Raw genomic sequence first — 19,048 nt, 5'->3', positions numbered from 1 at the left:
TTATTGATTTGTCATTATTCTTATGGTAGTCAGTTTTAAGATACAGTAGTAAAGCAGCTTCAACCACTTTCAGTGATATTTCAGACACATTGTACTACTGAAATGCCAAAGTAGTTGGATGTGTAATCTCAAAGTTAAGACTGTATACTCTACTTGGCTTCTTCTTCTTTAACAAAATATGTTATTTTTTTCATTAACAAAATATGGTATTTTTTTCAATCTTTAAAGATTAGAAGATCTAAAGGAAAAATTCAACCTTTGGAATATGGCTGACATAACTGAAAAGCATATGTAACAATAAGTTTTTTGGTTTTAATTATGTTTATGGGATTATTAAATAAAATGCTACAGCCTTTATAGTTGCTATAGAATAGTGTTAATCCTTTCGTTTAGAGCAGGCTATAACTTGTAAGAGAGGAATGAGGTTAGCATTGCAACTGCATTCATATGGCTCAGAAACGGCCTCCCTCTGACAGGCTTTCAAAGGGATTCAAAGTGAGAGGATGGCTTTAAAAAAACTTTTTTAAATTTATTTAATTAATTAATTTATTTTTGGCTGCATTAGGTCTTCGTTGCTGCGTGTGGGCTTTCTCTCGTTGCGGCGAGTGGGGGCTCTCTTCATTTCAGTGCGTGGGCTTCTCATTGTCGTGGCTTCTCTTGTTGCGGAGCACGGGCTCTAGGCACGCAGGCTTCAGTAGCTGTGGCTCGTGGGCTCTAGAGCGCAAGTTCAGTAGTTGTGGCGCTCGGGCTTAGCTGCTCCACGGCATGTGGGATCTTCCCGGACCAGGGATCGAACCCGTGTCCCCTGCATTGGCAGGTGGATTCTTTTTTTTTTTTTTTTTTTTTTAAGATTTATTGATTGATTGATTGCTATGTTGGGTCTTTGTTTCTGTGCGAGGGCTTTCTCTAGTTGTGGCGAGTGGGGGCCACTCTTCATCGCAGTGTGCGGGCCTCTCACTATCGTGGCCTCTCTTGTTGCGGAGCACAGGCTCCAGACGCGCAGGCTCAGCAGTTGTGGCTCACGGGCCTAGCTGCTCCGCGGCATGTGGGATCTTCCCAGACCAGGACGCAAACCCGTGTCCCCTGCATTAGCAGGCAGATTCTCAACCACTGCGCCACCAGGGAAGCCCAGCAGGTGGATTCTTAACCACTGCACCACGAGGGAAGCCCCGACAGGATGGCTTTTAAAAGCCTATGACATATTTGCTATACTCTTAAATAACGTCACATTCCTCTTCAATTGTGCTCTCTCTTAGTTTTGTGTAAGCTTCAAGCTTTCAGCTTGTTGGATGAAAAGAGGTTATTTCTTTTAAATAGTATAAGTTAATCTTTTGAAAGTAGTAGAGTAGATTTGATTGTACTTGAAAGGAATACAAGGTGTCAGGAAACCTCAGACTTTAAAAAACATAAATGAAGATAGATTGTCTTTTTCAGCCATCATTCAGAGTAATTTAACATTGAAACATAGGGAAGTTACACCGAAGGTGAAATATGTGAATTTTGGTCCTTTGTAGGAAAGGCTACCAGATGAAGTCTTATGATTTTCCTCCTAGTGGCCACTCCTGGATCTCCTTTCCAGAACCTTGGGTGTTGGTGTTCCTGAGAGTTACATCCCATGTCTTCTGTTGATATCATATGCTGCTCCTGTTGTTCCCATGGCCTTGGTTACTACCTGCCATGTCCCACATCAGCTAACTCCAGCCCAGAGTAGCAAGAGCAATTCTTGTTTGCCTGCTGGACATCTTTATTTGAATGCCTCATCCCGCAAGTCACAAGCAATGTGTCCAAATCTGTACTAATCATATTTGTTAGCCCCCAACCAGTTTGCCTCTCAGTGACTAACATCACATTCCACTTAGTTGCTCAAGCTGGAAACTTGGGCATCATTCATGATTCCTTTTCCCTCACTTTCACACCCAGTCAGTCAGCAAGTTCACTCAACTCTGTATCCCAAATATCTATATTAGAACTCTTTCATTGCAAACGACTTCAAAACAACTAAAGCAAATTTAATGAGGGTTTATTGATTCATGTTTAGGGAGTTAAAGAAAACCTCTAGTAAAGGTCAGAGGGAGATTTTGCCTCAGGAATGATTTGATTCAGGGACTAGATCACTGATTCTCTGTCACCCCTCTTAGCTTCTCCCTGTGTGTTAACTTTATTCTTCTGTAGATAAGCTCTGTCCTGGCTTATGTCACAAGGATTGGGGATTTAATACATTACTTGTTAATTTATGTAAATTTAAAATTCAGTAAGGCAACTCATAACCTTATTGACAGATATTAAAGAAGACCTAAATAATTGGAGGATTATACAGTAGTAATGGATAGAAGCCGGTATCGTAAAGATGTTAGTTCTCTGCATATTGGTCTATACATTCAACATAGTCAAAATCCCAGCATGATTTTTATAGACGTTGACAAGCTGAATATATGTGGAAATATGAATCAGTAAGAATAGACAAAATCACCAAGGTTGGTGAGGGTGTAAAGTAACTGGAACTCTCGTATACTGCTGCTAGTCATGTAAATTGGTGCAGCCCTTTTGGAAAACTGTTTGGTATTACCTAGTAAAGTTGAACACATGTATATGCATACCTTCTGACCCATCCTGTTCCACTTCTAGGTATAAACCCAAAAGAAGTATATACATGTGTTGACCAAAAAACAAGTAATCAAAAATAAAAGAAAAAATTACTCAAATGCCCATCAATAAGAGAATAGATATATCAGTAACGTGGTCTTTCCATACAAAGGAATACTATACAGCAATTAGAATGAACAAATTACAATATATGCACCAACATTTGTGGATCTCACAAATGTAATGTTGATAAAATGAGCTAGACACAGAGGAATACCTTCTGTATTATTCCATTTAAATAAAACAGACAAAGCTAATCTTTGCTGCTGCAAATCAGGATCATGGTTACTTCAGCAGTTGGAGGGGGTAGTGAGTAGAAAAGGGATCTGGGGTGTTTCTGGGATGTTAGTAATGTTCTGTTTCTTGCTTTAGATGCTGTACAGAGGTGTGTTCAATTTGTGAAAACTTATCAAGCTATGTACTCTGGATTTGTGAGCTTTTCTGATTATATAGTGTACATCAATAAAAAGTTAAAGTAAAATATCCTGTAAGGCCACACTCATACCCAAAGTGATTTATTTTCATAGATTATTCAGTTTATATCTTGAATATCTTACCACTGGAACCATGGGTTTGTATACTTGGGAATATTTATAGTTAGCTTTATAATCCTTGATTAATCAGTTTGGCATAAGATCCAACTGTCGAGTAGTTTTGATTTTTTCCAAGTGAAAACTAAGGACTGTTGAATCAGTTTTTAAAAGATTCCAATTCTGGAAGAGAGGTGACTAATTTTGCTTTGTTATCAACACATTATCTTTTCCTTTTTCTTCTTTTTTCCTTCCAGTTTTATTGAAATATAATTGACATACAGCCCTGTATAAGTGTAAGGTATATAGCTTAATGATTTGGCTTACATTTGTTATGAACTGATTACCACAATAAGTTTTGTGAACATCCATCATCTCAGATAAATAGAAAATTAAAGAAATAGAAAAAAAATATTTTTCCTTGTGATAAGAATTCTTGGGATTTACTCTTTACAAGTTTCGTATATAACATTCAGCAGTGTTAATAATATTTATTATGTTGTACATTACATCCCTAGTAGTGTACTTTTTTATATATTTATTTTTTTATTGAGGTATAGTTGATTTACAGTGATGTGTTAGTTTCAGGTGTACAGCAAAGTGATTCAGTTATACATATGTATACATACACATACACATATATATACACACAATATGTATTCTTTTTCAAATTCTTTTCTCATATAGTTATTACAAAATATTGAGTATAGTTCCCTGTGCTATACAGTAGGTCCTTGTTGTTTATCTGTTTTATATGTAGTAGTGTGTATATGTTACTCCCAAATTCCTAATTTGCCCCTCCCCCAACCTTTCCCCTTGGATAACCATAAGTTTGTTTTCTATGTCTGTGAGTGTTTATGTTTTGTAAATAAGTTCATTTGTATCATTTTTTTAGATTCCACATATAAGTGATAGCATATGATATTTGTCTTTTTCTGTCTGACTTCACTTAGTATGATAATCTCTAGGTCCATCCATGTTGCTACAAATGGCATTATTTCATTTTTTTATGGCTGAGCAATATTCCATTGTATTTATGTACCACATCTTCTTTATCCACTCATCTGTTGATGGACATTAGGTTGCCTCCATGTCTTGGCTGTTGTAAATTGTGCTGCAGTGAACATTGGGGTGCATGTATCTTTTCAAATTATGGTTTTCTCTGGATATATGCCCAGGAGTGGAATTGCAGGATCGTATGGTAGTTCTATTTTTAATTTTTTAAGGAACCTCCATACTGTTCTCCGTAGTGGTTGTACCCATTTACATTCCCACCAACAGTATAGGAGAGTTCCTTTTTCTCTACACCCTCTCCAACATTAATTATTTGTAGACTTTTTGATGATGACCATTGCAATTGGTGTGAGGTGATACCTCATTGTGGTTCTGATTTGCATTTCTCTAATAATTAGCGATGTTAAATGTCTTTTCATGTGGCTTTTGGCCATCTGTGTGTCTTCTTTGGAGAAACGTCTGTTTCTCTTTTGCCCATTTTTTGATTTGCTTGTTTGTTTTTTTGATACTGAGCTATATGGGCTATTTGTATATTTTGGAGACTAATCCCTTGTCGGTTGCATCGTTTACTAATACTTTCTCCCATTCTGTGGGTTGTCTTCTCGTTTTGTTTATGGTTTCCTTTCTGTGCAAAAGCTTTTAAGTTTAATAAGGTCCCTTTCCTAGGTTTTTTTTGAGGAAAGAGCATAAAAGCTCTTTGTTTTTTGTTTTTTCATTCTGTAGGAGTCAGTAGTGACCATTCTGTATCTACTTATTATGTCTTCAGCATGGGGATGAATCTCTAAATCAGTAATATTTTCCTGAATGAATGGTCAGTAGTATAGTACAAAGAAAGATAAGACTGGTTTGTTTTTTTTAAGACCAAAATGGCAATGTCTTTAAGACAGCATGTACATTGCTCTTTCATTTGCTAGTTTTAGCATACTTTTCCTTGAATGTGCAAGAAATTAAAACAACCTAAAACTAATTCGTGTAAATGTCTTCCTAGTGCAGAGTTATTATATGTAGATAGCATAAAAGATGATATAATAGGATAAGGACATCAAATTTAAGTCATTATTCTAAAAATCTATTATTAAAATTTTTCAGGAAAATAGAACTTTGAAGGAAAGGCATTTCCTTAAAAATTTTCCCTATCTTTGATTATCAGTACCTGTAATTGGTACTTAATGGAGATAAGGATATACATTCATCTAAAGCTTTATTTCTCTTTCCACAGACAACAAATGAAGTTGTTTTGGCTGTGGAATTCCATCCAACAGATGCAAATACCATAATAACCTGTGGTAAATCTCACATTTTTTTCTGGACCTGGAGTGGCAATTCACTAACAAGAAAACAGGGAGTTTTTGGGGTAAGGACCAGAATGTTATAACTTCATTATAAAACTTTAATTTTTTAATTGTTGAGTAAGCTTAAAGTCATCATGCCAAAGGGAAAACTGAAAATTCTCATTGTTTCATTGTAGAAATATGAAAAACCAAAATTTGTGCAGTGTTTGACATTCTTGGGGAATGGAGATGTTCTTACTGGAGACTCAGGTGGAGTCATACTTATATGGAGCAAAACTACTGTAGAACCCACACCTGGGAAAGGGCCTAAAGGTACAGTATTCTCATATTAAAGTCATTCCTTTCAGTTTGCGCATATTGCTATTGCAGTCCCATCTCTTACCCAGACCAGGAGAGAGAGAGCTGCAGGGAGACAGTATGAGAGTCACCAACATACATTTTGTTTTTAAGGTTCTTCATGACAGTCTTTTTTTAAATCTCAAATTATTTACTCATTTATTAAGCATATGTAACCTACATTTGACTACACTGTACCTTTCCTTCCAGGAGGTTAATACAAAATAATTAGAGATGATACAGATACACGTTAATTAAACACCGTAAAGATTAAGAGAGAAGTCATCCCAATCTTCAGTATTTTGTGAAGCCTTCACAGAAGAAATGATATTTCTGTTAAGCCATAATGAATGTGCAACACTACAAAAGATATGGAACTTTGATCCCAGTTAGGGATCAGTGTAAGTTAAGGGAGAAAGATGGTTATGAACGTGAAGCATCCAGGATAGTGTGAATAAACTTGTCATGTGTTAACAAAAACAAGAGACAGCTAGCATGAAGGAAATACAATTTTAAAAAATAGTAGTGAATTGCAGTTCCTCTTATCAATTAAAACTAATATATACTAAGCCGATGAAAATTCAAATAGGGATTAAAGATACAGATTTTCCGAGTTATCCACAAGAATCCTAAAAACTGGTTGAGTTCACCATGGAAGAGAGAAGAGCTGTGAGGCCAAGGATCCTTAGTCCCACAGTTAGATGACCAGAAAAGAGCCTACAAGGGTTACAGAAGTGAGATTTAAAAAATAAAGTTAGCAAGATAGAACTTTTTATTTAGTGCCTGAACAAAGAAGCAGAGAATTCCCAGGAGTTTCAGTGCTATAGGGAGATCAAGAAGAATAAGAACCAAGAAAAGACCAAAGGAGCTTGCAATTTCAATAGAACATTAAGGCCGTAGAACAGCTAAGTATAGAATAGCCAGTTTTAAAATGGAGAATTTTGGGCGTCCCTGGTGGCACAGTGGTTAAGAATCCGCCTGCCAGTGCAGGGGACACGGGTTCGAGCCCTGGTCCGGGAAGATCCCACATGCTGCGGAGCAACTAAGCCAGTGCACCACAATTACTGAGCCTGCGCTCTAGAGCCCGTGAGCCACAACTACTGAAGCCTGCACACCTAGAGCCTGTGCTCTGCAACAAGAGAAGCCACCGCAATGAGAAGCCCGCGCACCACAACGAAGAGTAGCCCCCGCTCACCACAGCTAGAGAAAGCCCGTGCGCAGCAACAAAGACCCAACGCAGCCAAAAATAAATAAATAAATAAATGTATTAAAAAAGATAATAATGGAGAATTTTGAGAATCCCAGTTGAAAATGGAATGGAAGGCAAAGTTACTAGAATCAATCAGTAGTCTTTTTAAGGTTGCCTAAAACCTGAGGGTAAAATGGGTATTGTGGTGGAAAAAAGACTAAAAATCTTAGAGAGAGAGATGAGAATAACTGGTTTGGGCGTAAGAAGAAAGATTTTATCCTTGAAAAAGAGTAATAGCCTACATTCTATCCTGAGATCTTATGTGGCTAAATGGTGGAGGTCATGCAGGATGACATTGCTCTCAGTAAAAGTGGCTCCCTGTTAAAAACTTGAAGTTTTTATTGTTAATGGATAATATAAGAATAGTAATATAGTAAAATATCACATAATCAGACTCCATTACTTCAGAATTCTACTTGTTGGAATGCAGCTGAAACCTTTGACTTGCCTATGGAATTGGATTTATTATAATAAATGAATACTAAAACCAAAGACCTACAAATTTAGAGGTATCATTTTCTAAATAATTAGTGATTAAAATTATCCATATCAACTCACAAAAGGATGGTTCCAAGGACCTTTTCTTAACAGCTGTTGGTTAACATAGTTATCTGTAATATAGAAAGATAGTCCCAATTACTACATTTGTGGTACGTTTCCTCCCTTTCTCTTCTCCTTTTCCCAACATAGCAACAGACTTTTTGGTGTATGGACACCAAATTCCCTCCAGTACTGACACCTGGCCTGAGCGCTGTAGCCAGTGTAAAGTAGATCACCAGTTTATGATAAAAGGAGATAACTCAGGAACAGCCAGATGGAAAAAATGCCCAGGGCAAGGCCTGGGAAAAGGGCCCGCCAAGAACCTACATGCCCTCCCCAGGCGTACCACTCTCCCCGAATCCCCTTGTGTTCACCAATCCAGAAGCTCCTGGTTGAGGATTCTTAAGAAAAAAGAAAGAACAGTACTATCAGTTGCCCTCCCCACTTACCTCTCTTTTCTTTTTCTTGGGCACATTTTTTTCAGTATCAGAAATGCCAGGAACAGTATTATCAAAACAGTGACTTAAATTGTTGACATATTATCCTACCACTCTGAGCAGAGTTTGGGTATAAATACACCCTTCATTAGCCTTAATGTGCGAGGTGAGAGGCAGGGAGGGGTTCAGAAGTTGTTTTTATTTTGGTTTTCATCTGAAAAACTTGTGGCTTAGCCTTTGTGCAGAGAAAATCTGCATATGCACGAACAGAAAACAGAAAATCTAATCTTGTAAACTGCTGGGCGCATGAAATTTGCTACATGATTGACCCTATTTTGGGCAAACTTGCTGAGAATTTTGTTTCTTCCTTTATATTTGGGGTTTTGAGGTATGTAAATATGGCTGGAAAGGATTTGGTGAGTTTAGTGAAATAAATGTGTAAGCCCAGATCAGAACAGATGTTCATAGTTTCCATTTTTAAATTCTTGCCCAAAATTTCAGTAGATTGATCCAGTTTGCATATTCCCTAATATGATATTTCTGTGCCCATAGCAGTCTTTATCAACCAAAATTTGACTATACTGTGATATTGCATCTGAAAAAGGGACTTTGGGGGATTGCAGAAGTATAATTTCACAGCTAATGCTTTTATTCTAGTAAATAGGAGACAAACCAAAACTGTGTTTTATGCCTCATAAGGAGCTCGCTTGCTTCCAAACCATTTTTTCCTTACCTTAAGTGTAATTTAACAGGACTCTTCAAAGAATTATTTTCTGTTCTCTTTCTTTTCCAGTTTTATAACATTTTTAATGTATAACCTTGTCTAGCTTAAGGTGTACAACATAATGACTTGATATCCGTATATATTGCAAAATGATCACCAAAATAAGTTTAGTTAACATCCATCACCTCACAGTTTTTTTTTCTTGTGATGAGAACGTTTAAGATCTGCTCCCTTAGCAACTTTCAAATATACATTACAGTATTGTGAACAGTAGTCACCCTCTTTGCGTTAAATTTCTAAGTTTGTACCTTTTGACTACCTTCACCCATTTCTTCTACCCACCTCCCCCGCCTCTGACAACCACCAGTCTATTCTGTTTCTGTGAGTTTTTTTTTTTTAGATGCTACATATAAGTTAGATCATATGTTGATAGCGTTTGTCTTTCTCTGTCTGACTTTTTGCACTTAGCATAATGTCTTCACAGTCTATTCATGTTGCATATGGCAGGATTTCCTTCTTTTTTATTCCATTGTATATATATACCACATTTCCTTTATCCATTCATCCATCTATGGACATTTAGGTTGTTTCAGTTTTTTCTATTTCTTATGTGGGTATAAGGTATTTATTATTTCCTACGTACAGGAAATAGTTCAGAATTTTTCTTATATGTAATAATTCATAATTCTTTAAGTGGGGGAGGGGAAGTTGAGAGTATCAACACCACCATTAAAATGTTCATTATTCTGAAATCTTTGCCAAGTTTCTTTAAGAAACTAAGAAACACTACCATTTTACCTGGTCTCCAAATAATCAACCTGGACCCATTTGCGCGTTGCTAAGAATATAACATAAATTTCAAAGTCTCCCTGATATTTGATTCTATAGTTAAACAGGCACAGAAAGCCCTCCAAAGGATCTTTATTTGGCAGTCAAGGTAAACTTGCTTTTTACGGAAGCTTGTTTCTGCTAGAGTTGAGAAGAAAGGGGAGATTTGCAAGTAAGCTTGGATAGACTTGGCCATGATTGTGCCTGGAGGTACAATAGGTTTTTAATACAACGATAATTATTTTTCTTGGCAGGTATTTCAGACATTATTTGGCTTAAATTAAAGTGTCAGAAATATAGACCCATGAGAAGGAAATCTTGGATTATAAATTATTTTGTGGGTAAATACTATCTAAAGCAAGCTTTGGTAACTTGTTTAAATTTAAAGCACAGACATATTTTTAGCTAAATTAATATAGGTCCTCCTCAGGAAATAACTATCCTGGGGTGGTGGGAGGTAGAAAGTGGGTATCTCACCGTGTTGATTACTTATATAGGGTATTTTTATTCTTGATGGAGCATTTGTTCTTCAGTTTTTCTATTTTCTAAGATTCCATTTTTCTAGGAAGATCTTAAGTGTTTAACAAGGTATTTGTCATGTTTAGAAGTAGGGAAAACTGAATTAAAAATAGAGAAACTGTATTTCACTTTCCTGCATTCTGATAGAGAGCTATGAAATGCCACACCTCTGCGTTTTGTAATTTCTTACATGGTACCGTGGTACTTTCAGATTACTCTTGTTAATTTGACCATGCATGAGAAAAATAAGCCCTTTGCCCCCACTTTTTTCCCCACTTTTAAATGCCCAAATAAAGCCAGCAATACTCTCAGAAAATTCACATCTCTCAGATGTTCTTACTCTCTTGGTCACATCAGAGCTATGATAGATAATTGGCTGGCTGTCCTACTGGGCACAGTTGTGTTGTTCAATGTTTAAAGTATTTTTAGGTGATGAATGTTGATGTGAGCCGAGGCAGTTGACCTGAATAGCAAGTTAGTTGGAGTTCTGCTGCTAGCTTTGCTGAATCAGGCAAGCCCTACTCCAAAGTAGGCAAGCCCGTTCCTTTCTCCCTGCCAAATATACCCATCTATTAAGTATTTGTACCACTAGCAGCCTCACACTGAGTAATTCTGAGAGTCAGCTATAGCATAATTTTTTTTAGGATACCAAAACTCTACAAATTTTAATTTTAACAATGTAATGGCAGCTCAAATAGATGAGTAAAAATGAACAATCTCAATAACAGCTTTACTGAGATATACTTCACATACCATAAAATTCACCCTTCTAAAATGTACAATTAAATGATTTTTAATATATTCACAGAGTTGTGCAATCATCACCACTAACTTCAGAATATTTTCATCATCCCAAAAGGAAACACTGTGCCCATTAGGAGTCACTTCCCATTCCTCTCTCTCCTCAGTCCCTAGCAACCGTTTGTCGCTTTTGGTCTCTGTGGATTTGCCTGTGTGGGACAGTTCATATAAATGGAATCATGGAATATGTAGTCTTTTGTGACTTTTAGTCAAAGCTTAATGTTTTCAAGGTTCATCCATGTTATAGCATGTATTAGTACCTCATTGCTTTTTGTGGCTGAATAATACCACATTTTGTTTATCCATTTAAAGTTGATGAACAATTTTATTAGAAAATGAACAATTTTTTTGCAGGTTTTTGAGGTATAATTGACATATAACATTGTGTAAATTTAAGGTATACAACAAAATGATTTGATGTATATATTTTTAAATTTTTTTTTTTTACAATTCACATTTTATTTTTAAATACATTTATTTTTTTAAATTTAGTTTTGGCTGTGTTGGGTCTTCGTTGCAGTGTGTGGGCCTCTTATTGCGGTGGCTTCTCTTGTTGTGGAGCACGGGCTCTAGGCACACGGGCTTCAGTAGTTGTGGCACGTGGGCTCAGTAGTTGTGGCTCACAGGCTCTAGAGCGCGGGCTCAGTAGTTGTGGCGCTCGGGCTTAGTTGCTCCGCAGCATGTGGGATCTTCCCAGACCAGGGATCGAACCCGTGTCCCCTGCACTGGCAGGCGGATTCTTAACCACTGCCCCACCAGGGAAGCCCCCGATATATGTATATATTTTAAAATGATTGCCACAGTAAGTTTAGTTAACATCCATCACCTCATATAGTAGAGGTTTTTCTCTTGTTCTGAGAACTTTTACGATGCACTACCTTAGCAACGTTTTTCAAATACACAATACAGTATTGTTAACTGTAGTCACCATGCTGTACATTAAATTCCCAAAACTTATTTATCTTATAACCGGAAATTTGTACCTTTAACCACCTTCACCCATTTCCCCACTGAACTCTTTTTTTTTTTTAATTTTTATTTATTTATTTATTTATTTATTTTTGGCTGCGTTGGGTCTTCGTTGCTGCTCGCGGGCTTTCTCTAGTTGCAGCGAGTGGGGGCTACTCTTCGTTGCGATGAGCGAGCTTCTCACTGGGGTGGCTTCTCTTGTTGCAGAGCACAGGCTCTAGGTGTGCAGGCTCAGTAGTTGTGGCACACGGGCTTAGTTGCTCCGCGTCATGTGGGATCTTCCCGGGCCAGGGATTGAACCTTTGTCCCCTGCGTTGGCAGGCAGATTCTTTTTTTTTTTTTTTTTTTAAGATGATATACTTTTTTTTTTTTTAATTTTATTTATTATTTATTTTTGGCTGTGTTGGGTCTTCGTTTCTGTGCGAGGGCTTTCTCTAGTTGCGGCGAGCGGGGGGCACCCTTCATCGCGGTGCGCGGGCCTCTCACTGTCGCGGCCTCTCTTGTTGCGGAGCACAGGCTCCAGACGCGCAGGCTCAGTAGTTGTGGCTCACGGGCCCAGTTGCTCCGCGGCATGTGGGATCTTCCCAGACCAGGGCTCGAACCCGTGTCTCCTGCATTGGCAGGCGGATTCTTAACCACTGCGCCACCAGGGAAGCCCGGCAGGCAGATTCTTATCCACTGCGCCACCGGGGAAGCCCCCCACTGAACAATTTTTAAACTTGTAATTTTTTCATTTCCAGTGGATCTAAGGTGTATTTATTAACTGACTTTGGTCATACTTAAACCAGGTTCTACCTTGCCATTTTGAACCTGGTAACTAATTCTGCAAGCTGACATCTTCTAAAAAGTTTTTCTCTTACTCTAGCAGCTTCACTAGCTGAATGAAGAGTTTCTCTGAGTAAGGCATCATGAAATCTTATGTTCACCTTTAAGAAAGAGGCTCTGATTATATTTTCGTACCTGCCTTGTCCCTTCCTGGGTACTTGTGAAGTGCTGAGGGCATACAAGAAAACTGGGCTGTCATTCAGCTATCACATTGGTGTGGCTGGATCAGTTTTTAAAATACTTTTCTGGTTGGTCAAGAGCCACTGCTGCAAGCTGCCAGTGCCTCTTCTGCCCCACACCTTCCCCAGTATCTCAGCACATAAAAGGGGTTATTATCCCTGACAGAGCAGAAGTCCTCCATTTCAGCAGTGGTTAAATGTTAAATATTATGACTGTTGCCTCGAGAGGAAATGAAGGCTTTTTTTGCAAATGTAAAAGAACATCGAGTAAAGAGATGTGAGTCCTAGTCACAGCTTTGTCACTAGCTAACTGTGTGGTATTGGCTAAGCCAATTCTATACCTATGTCCTTAGTTCTAAAATCAGAAGAGTAATAATACCTACCCTAACTACCATGTAAGATGATTATAAAAGGTAGTAAAGTTCTGAGGCTAATATACCCTCTGTTGTCTGTGGAATTATCACTGCTTTAGCCTACCTTTTTGTAAGAATGTATTTTGAAATATTTTCAGAGTAACTGATTATTGACATAAATGCAAAAGATTGTATTAAAGCTTTACTACCTGCCTTGCAGAAGACTTGCTGAAAATAGGTTTCTGATTGTTGAGTCATTCAGCAATTACTCTACAGTTCTGCTAAAGTTTTCTTCCAAAAAGACTCTAAAATCTGATGGAAAATGTTATCACTCATGTTTTTATTTTACTCTTCATCATATTAGGTGTTTATCAGATCAGCAAACAAATCAAAGCTCATGATGGCAGTGTGTTCACACTTTGTCAGATGAGAAATGGTATGTTATTAACTGGAGGCGGGAAAGACAGAAAAATAATTCTGTGGGATCATGATCTGAATCCTGAAAGAGAAATAGAGGTAAGGATGAAAATGGAACATAAAAATTTTTAAATATTAAACCCTTTAAACTCATGTCTTTTGTCCCACATTGAGATAACTTACACTTTTCTGGGAAATTTGGTGCACATTCTTGTCATTTCATTCCCTCAAAATAAACAAAAACAAAAAAGGACTATTCACTAAATAAAATAGTTTGAAAGAATAAGAAAAATCAGCAGAATAATTAACTTGCTTATTTATTTCTGAGATTTTTTTTTTAGTGACCCAAAAATATAAGCATATAAATTTAAAATTTAACAGACATTCGTTGAAAACTATATCCTACTCCAAGGTATACAAAATGACCAGCTTAATTTTAAAACTTGAAAATAATAACAGTGGGCTTAATGATAATTGCTATTTATTTATGTATGTGTCTGCTTCATTGCATGAACCAAGTGTATCCATAAAACCTGACAGGTATTATGTGCTCAGTGAAAGTTTGTTAATTGAACTGAGATCTCAGGAAGTGAAATGGGTTAAGAATAGTATTTTAGTCAATGATTGCCAGAGCAAAGGCAATTCACTCAGTTTAATATCGCTTCTGTTTGTTGGTGACTTAAATTTTGAATTTATGCTCAGTCTTTTCTACTCATAACATGCTTTGTAGACAAAATCTTCTCTAAAAAAGAGGATTCTGATAGTACTGCTCTTGGGTTTCATTTCCAAGAAGATATATCCCCATATTATAGATAAAGAAATTTGTCTCAGGCTAAATGACTTACCCAAAATAATATGACCAGTAAGTAGCAAAACCAGATCACAGTCTTCATGTGATCTATCAGAACTTATTCCTTTATCCCCTACTCCTAATCCTTAACTCTTGAAATCATATAAAAATATGAATTTAAAATTGAACCAAAGAATGTTGTTAATGCATTATAACTTCTGTGTAATAAAACGTAATTGTCTGAACAAATAATTTATTAGTATAAGATTACCTTATTACTTTCAAATTTGGAATTCTGTCATTTATTACCACATAATTGCATACAGCTATAACTACGGTCTTCAGGTAGTAATTAATGCATGTTAGCATGTGTATGGTGACTTTACAAATTTTTTTTTAGGTTCCTGATCAGTATGGAACAATCAGAGCTGTAGCAGAAGGAAAGGCAGATCAATTTTTGGTAGGCACATCACGAAACTTTATTTTACGGGGAACGTTTAATGATGGCTTCCAAATAGAAGTACAGGTAAGCTGTATGATTTTAACCATTAACTGAGTATTTTTGATGATACCCTTTGCTTCTTATACCAATGGGTGTATTTCATTTTCAGGGTCATACTGATGAGCTTTGGGGTCTTGCCACGCATCCCTTCAAAGATTTGCTCTTGACATGTGCTCAGGACAGACAGGTGTGCATGTGGAACTCGGTGGAACACAGGCTGGAATGGACCAGGCTCGTAGATGTGAGTAAAGCAGAATGTGATTATAATCTCTCCACAGAATCTCCCTAAAATGGCAGATGGTAGCCGCAAAGCAAATAGGACTCAGCATTGGTTAAAACCAAGTGTATTTCTATAGTTCAGTAAAGGGGAAGGGGCAGAGGGAGAGTGTTTAGTCACAAAGTACATGAACCCGCTCCAAAGTAGCAAATTAACAGGACAGAAGCTCAGTTTTTCTGTCAGGTTCAGTAGTAAAAATAAAAAATATTTCACATCTTTATGGAGTATTAATTGTTATGGATATGTTTGGGTCTCTGGTGGTGGTGCAGTTGGGTTCAATAAGTACTGCCCACTAACAGATTCTGCTCTCTTCTTTTTGAGTTGGTCTCTTACTGTGTTTTCTCCCTACCCCACCCAGATTTCCACCTTTTCTAGCCTAAAAGGTGTATACACGTTCTTTGCAGACTCTAAAGAACTGTACAAATGTTTGTTATTATCCTTATTATTGTTCCACTGCCTAGCCACAAGCTGGTGGTCCTTCCCCCTCACCACTCTGCCAGCATGTCCCCTTCCTGCTCTGAAATCATTTTTCCTCTGAAGTCCATGTGGTATTACCATTGGCTACAGTAAAGTTGATTGAGAGTCCATGTTTATGTGAAACAAGTTATTTTCAAATATGTTTTGCCACTATTCCCATAGATCTAGGGAGACTTTCTCATGTACTCCCCAACAGTTGTCTGTCTCTCTTCTAGGAACCAGGACACTGTGCAGATTTTCATCCAAGTGGCACAGTGGTGGCCATAGGAACGCACTCAGGCAGGTAGGGTCTTTAAGGGAAATGTGAGCTGAGTAATCTAAGTGGTGGGATGTTTAACCATTATTCAGGAATGTTCTCTATCTGATCTGGAAAATTAATCTTTTAAGTGGCACAGTTTTATGCTTTTTGTTCTTTTCTGTTATGTATACCCATTTAATCATTCAATAATTATTTGAGCACCTACCATTTGTTAGACACTATTGTGGGTGTTCAGGCTACATCAGAGTGCAAAGCAAAAATCCCTGCCCTTGTGGAGCCCACATTTTAGTGTGTGTCAGGGGTAGAGGCAGAATGAAAAATAAGCATTATAACTAATTAAGTTAGCAAATGAAGAGCTATGGTGGGGGAGGGTTGAGCATAGGAAGAGGGATCTGGAAGGGGTGCAGTTGCAAAACGATAAATAGGGAGGTCAGAATAGTCTTCATTAAGGAAGGTGACAGTTCAGCAGACTTGACCTCCTTTGTGAAATTTTCTGTGGTATCGAAAATTTCTCTCCTCATTCGTTATCTTTTAGGGAAGGAAATTGAACCTGAAATAACCCAGTTGAGCTTTTGTTTGTGCTATAGCTTTTTTCTTTTTTAAATGCTACACAGGTAGATAATAAAGGTATGTTTCCTGAAATCATTATTAATTACTTATCTTTGCAGACATTGTATAGTACCTTTCCAAGGTTATTAGGTAATATATATTTATTATCTGTATTTTTTTAATTGAGTCCTTTTTATTGCCTCTGCTGGTAAGTAGCCCTCATCACAAATAACTTAATTTCTTTTTTAAAGAGGCAGAGGAAAAAGATAAAGTCAATTTTCAAAAGTTAAACCCATAGAAAATGTGGAATGCTGATTTCTAATAAGGTGAAAATATTGTGAACACACTTATATAAATATTTTTATTTATGTAACAAATATTTCAAATCAGCCAGTTTATTTAATTCTAACTAAATTTAACAATGTAGAGTTTTTTTTGTAGCAAGTTTTCCCCTTTGGCTGTTGGATACAAATTAATACCTCTAGAAAGTCAAAACATATTCAAAATCCTCCTCATATATAGTGCTCAGAATCATGGAAAAACAGATCTTTAAGGTAAAGATAAACTTTGAAATGTGGACATGTAACCAGAGGTGCTATTTGAGTGGTTCTGAAATAGTGGAATTTTAGAATTAGGCTGCTTGGGAGAGTAATTGGTGATAACTTGCAAATATAGATGGCTTTACTATCTCAGATTTTCCCAAAATACATGTCAGTAATAGATTATTACTTGGACTAAACAGGCATATGGCAGGTCGGATCTATTTTGGGGGCAGCTGAACAAATATCACAAATGCTAAAATCAAAGAAATAGTAAGAATAAGAGCTACCATGTATTCAGTATCTGATGACAGACCTTGTACTAAATTCTTTTCATATAGTACTTTAAGTCTTCACAAGAATGCAACAAAATGTTCATTAATATCTCCTTTGCACAAACAGGAAACCAAGATCCATAGAGGTTCAATCACTTGTGATTGAGCTGGGATTTAACTCAGGTTCTACATAGTTCCAAAGCTTGTCTCTTTCCACTACTCCACCAGTACTCTTTGAGATGTGTTTATCGTGTTTGTAGCATTACTTAGAAATATTATAAGGAAAGTTTATCTTTGAAGGTTAAATCACTGGCTGACATAGTATTTTAAAAGCATTTACTGTGTATAAGAAGGAGTTAAACACCAAGTGGAGTAGTAAGGGCTAGAAGGACTTGAATCATTGAGACTCACCACTTCATTGGATGAATGTACAATATATACATACACATAAATACAGTTTGCCCCAATTTGTAAGGAAAAAACTGATCTGATTAAAAGCACTGAAGTTACTTTCTAACATTTAGTGTTACTGTGAAGTCATCATTAACAAGCTTAACAGGAAAAGTCACTTAATTTAAGTGACTTAAGCTAAAGCTAAGCCAATTATTTCCTCTTGGAGTTGTGAGTAGAAAACACCTTATGAATGAGAGTGATATGATAACTAAATAAAAAGTGGAAAAAAATCCTTTCTGGTGTGGAGTTGGGGATTATTTAAAATCTAGGGGAGATGTAGTTATCAGTGTTCATTTTATACTTAATTCCTGTCTTTGGTTTCACATCTGTTTAGTCTGTTGTTTCTTAGAGAACTTTCTCCTTTATTATTTTTTACATGGATCTGTGAATATGTGGCTGTACTGTCTAAAACAGAAAATTCCTCAATGTAGCCATTCAGATTATTATCACTGACCCTAAGCCTGAAGAAAGTCACACTTAGGGCAAGGATTTTTGTTGTTGTTGTTGTTGTTAGTTTAATACAACATGTGTCCAAATTGTTCATGATCCAGAAAAGGTGACTAGCAAAATGTTTAAAGATGTCTTCATGTCCATATGTAGAAATCTTCTACTTCTTGTAGTCAAGAAGTAAGGGCTTCCCTGGTGGCACAGTGGTTAAGAATCCTCCTGCCAATGCAGGGGACACGGGTTCGAGCCCTGGTCCGGGAAGATCCCACATGCCGCGGAGCAGCTAAGCCCGTGTGTCACAACTACTGAGCCTGTGCTCTAGAGCCCACGAGCCACAACTACTGAGCCCATGTACCACAACTACTGAAGCCCGTGTGCCTAGAGCCCGTGTTCCGCAACAAGAGAAGCCACCACAATGAGAAGCCCGCGCACCGCAACGAAGAGTAGCCCCTGCTCGCCGCAACTAGAGAAAGCCCGCGTGCAGCAACGAAGACCCAATGCAGCCAAAAATAAATGAATAAATTAATTAATTTTAAAAAATTAAAAAGAAGTAAGCACAAGTGTGAATAAATTATCACAGTGATTTAAAAAAATTATCATTTTAAAAGAATATGTTACTAATATTTCTAAGGGGAGAAAATTCAATGCATGGCCCTAAGTGGACATAGTACTTCCTTAACATTGCTAATCCTCATATAGTAAGGAGTCTTTTTAACAGCTTTATTGAGATATCATTCATGTATCATAAAATTGACCCATTTACAGTATACAATTCAGTAGTTTTTAAGACGTTCACAGAGTTGTACAACCTTCATCACAAGCTA

General features: G+C 37.1%; 1 protein-coding gene across 3 annotated transcripts in view; it reads left to right on the top strand.

Moving 5' to 3' along the window:
* The window catches only part of EML4 (EMAP like 4), a 165,536-nt gene that overhangs the window by 122,711 nt on the left and 23,777 nt on the right, over positions 1–19,048 (top strand). For all 3 annotated transcript variants that reach the window (XM_059943503.1, XM_059943502.1, XM_059943501.1), the window contains 6 exons: positions 5,407–5,541; positions 5,656–5,791; positions 13,604–13,755; positions 14,847–14,972; positions 15,058–15,189; positions 15,918–15,985. In XM_059943503.1, coding sequence (XP_059799486.1) covers positions 5,407–5,541; positions 5,656–5,791; positions 13,604–13,755; positions 14,847–14,972; positions 15,058–15,189; positions 15,918–15,985 — 749 coding nt within the window. The remainder of the gene's footprint in view (positions 1–5,406; positions 5,542–5,655; positions 5,792–13,603; positions 13,756–14,846; positions 14,973–15,057; positions 15,190–15,917; positions 15,986–19,048) is intronic.

The sequence above is a fragment of the Balaenoptera ricei genome, chromosome 13, assembly GCF_028023285.1.
Source record: "Balaenoptera ricei isolate mBalRic1 chromosome 13, mBalRic1.hap2, whole genome shotgun sequence".
Classification (NCBI taxonomy): Eukaryota; Metazoa; Chordata; class Mammalia; order Artiodactyla; family Balaenopteridae; genus Balaenoptera; species Balaenoptera ricei.
The sequence above is the reverse complement of the archived record's forward strand: the minus strand, read 5'-3'. Positions and strand labels throughout refer to the sequence as shown.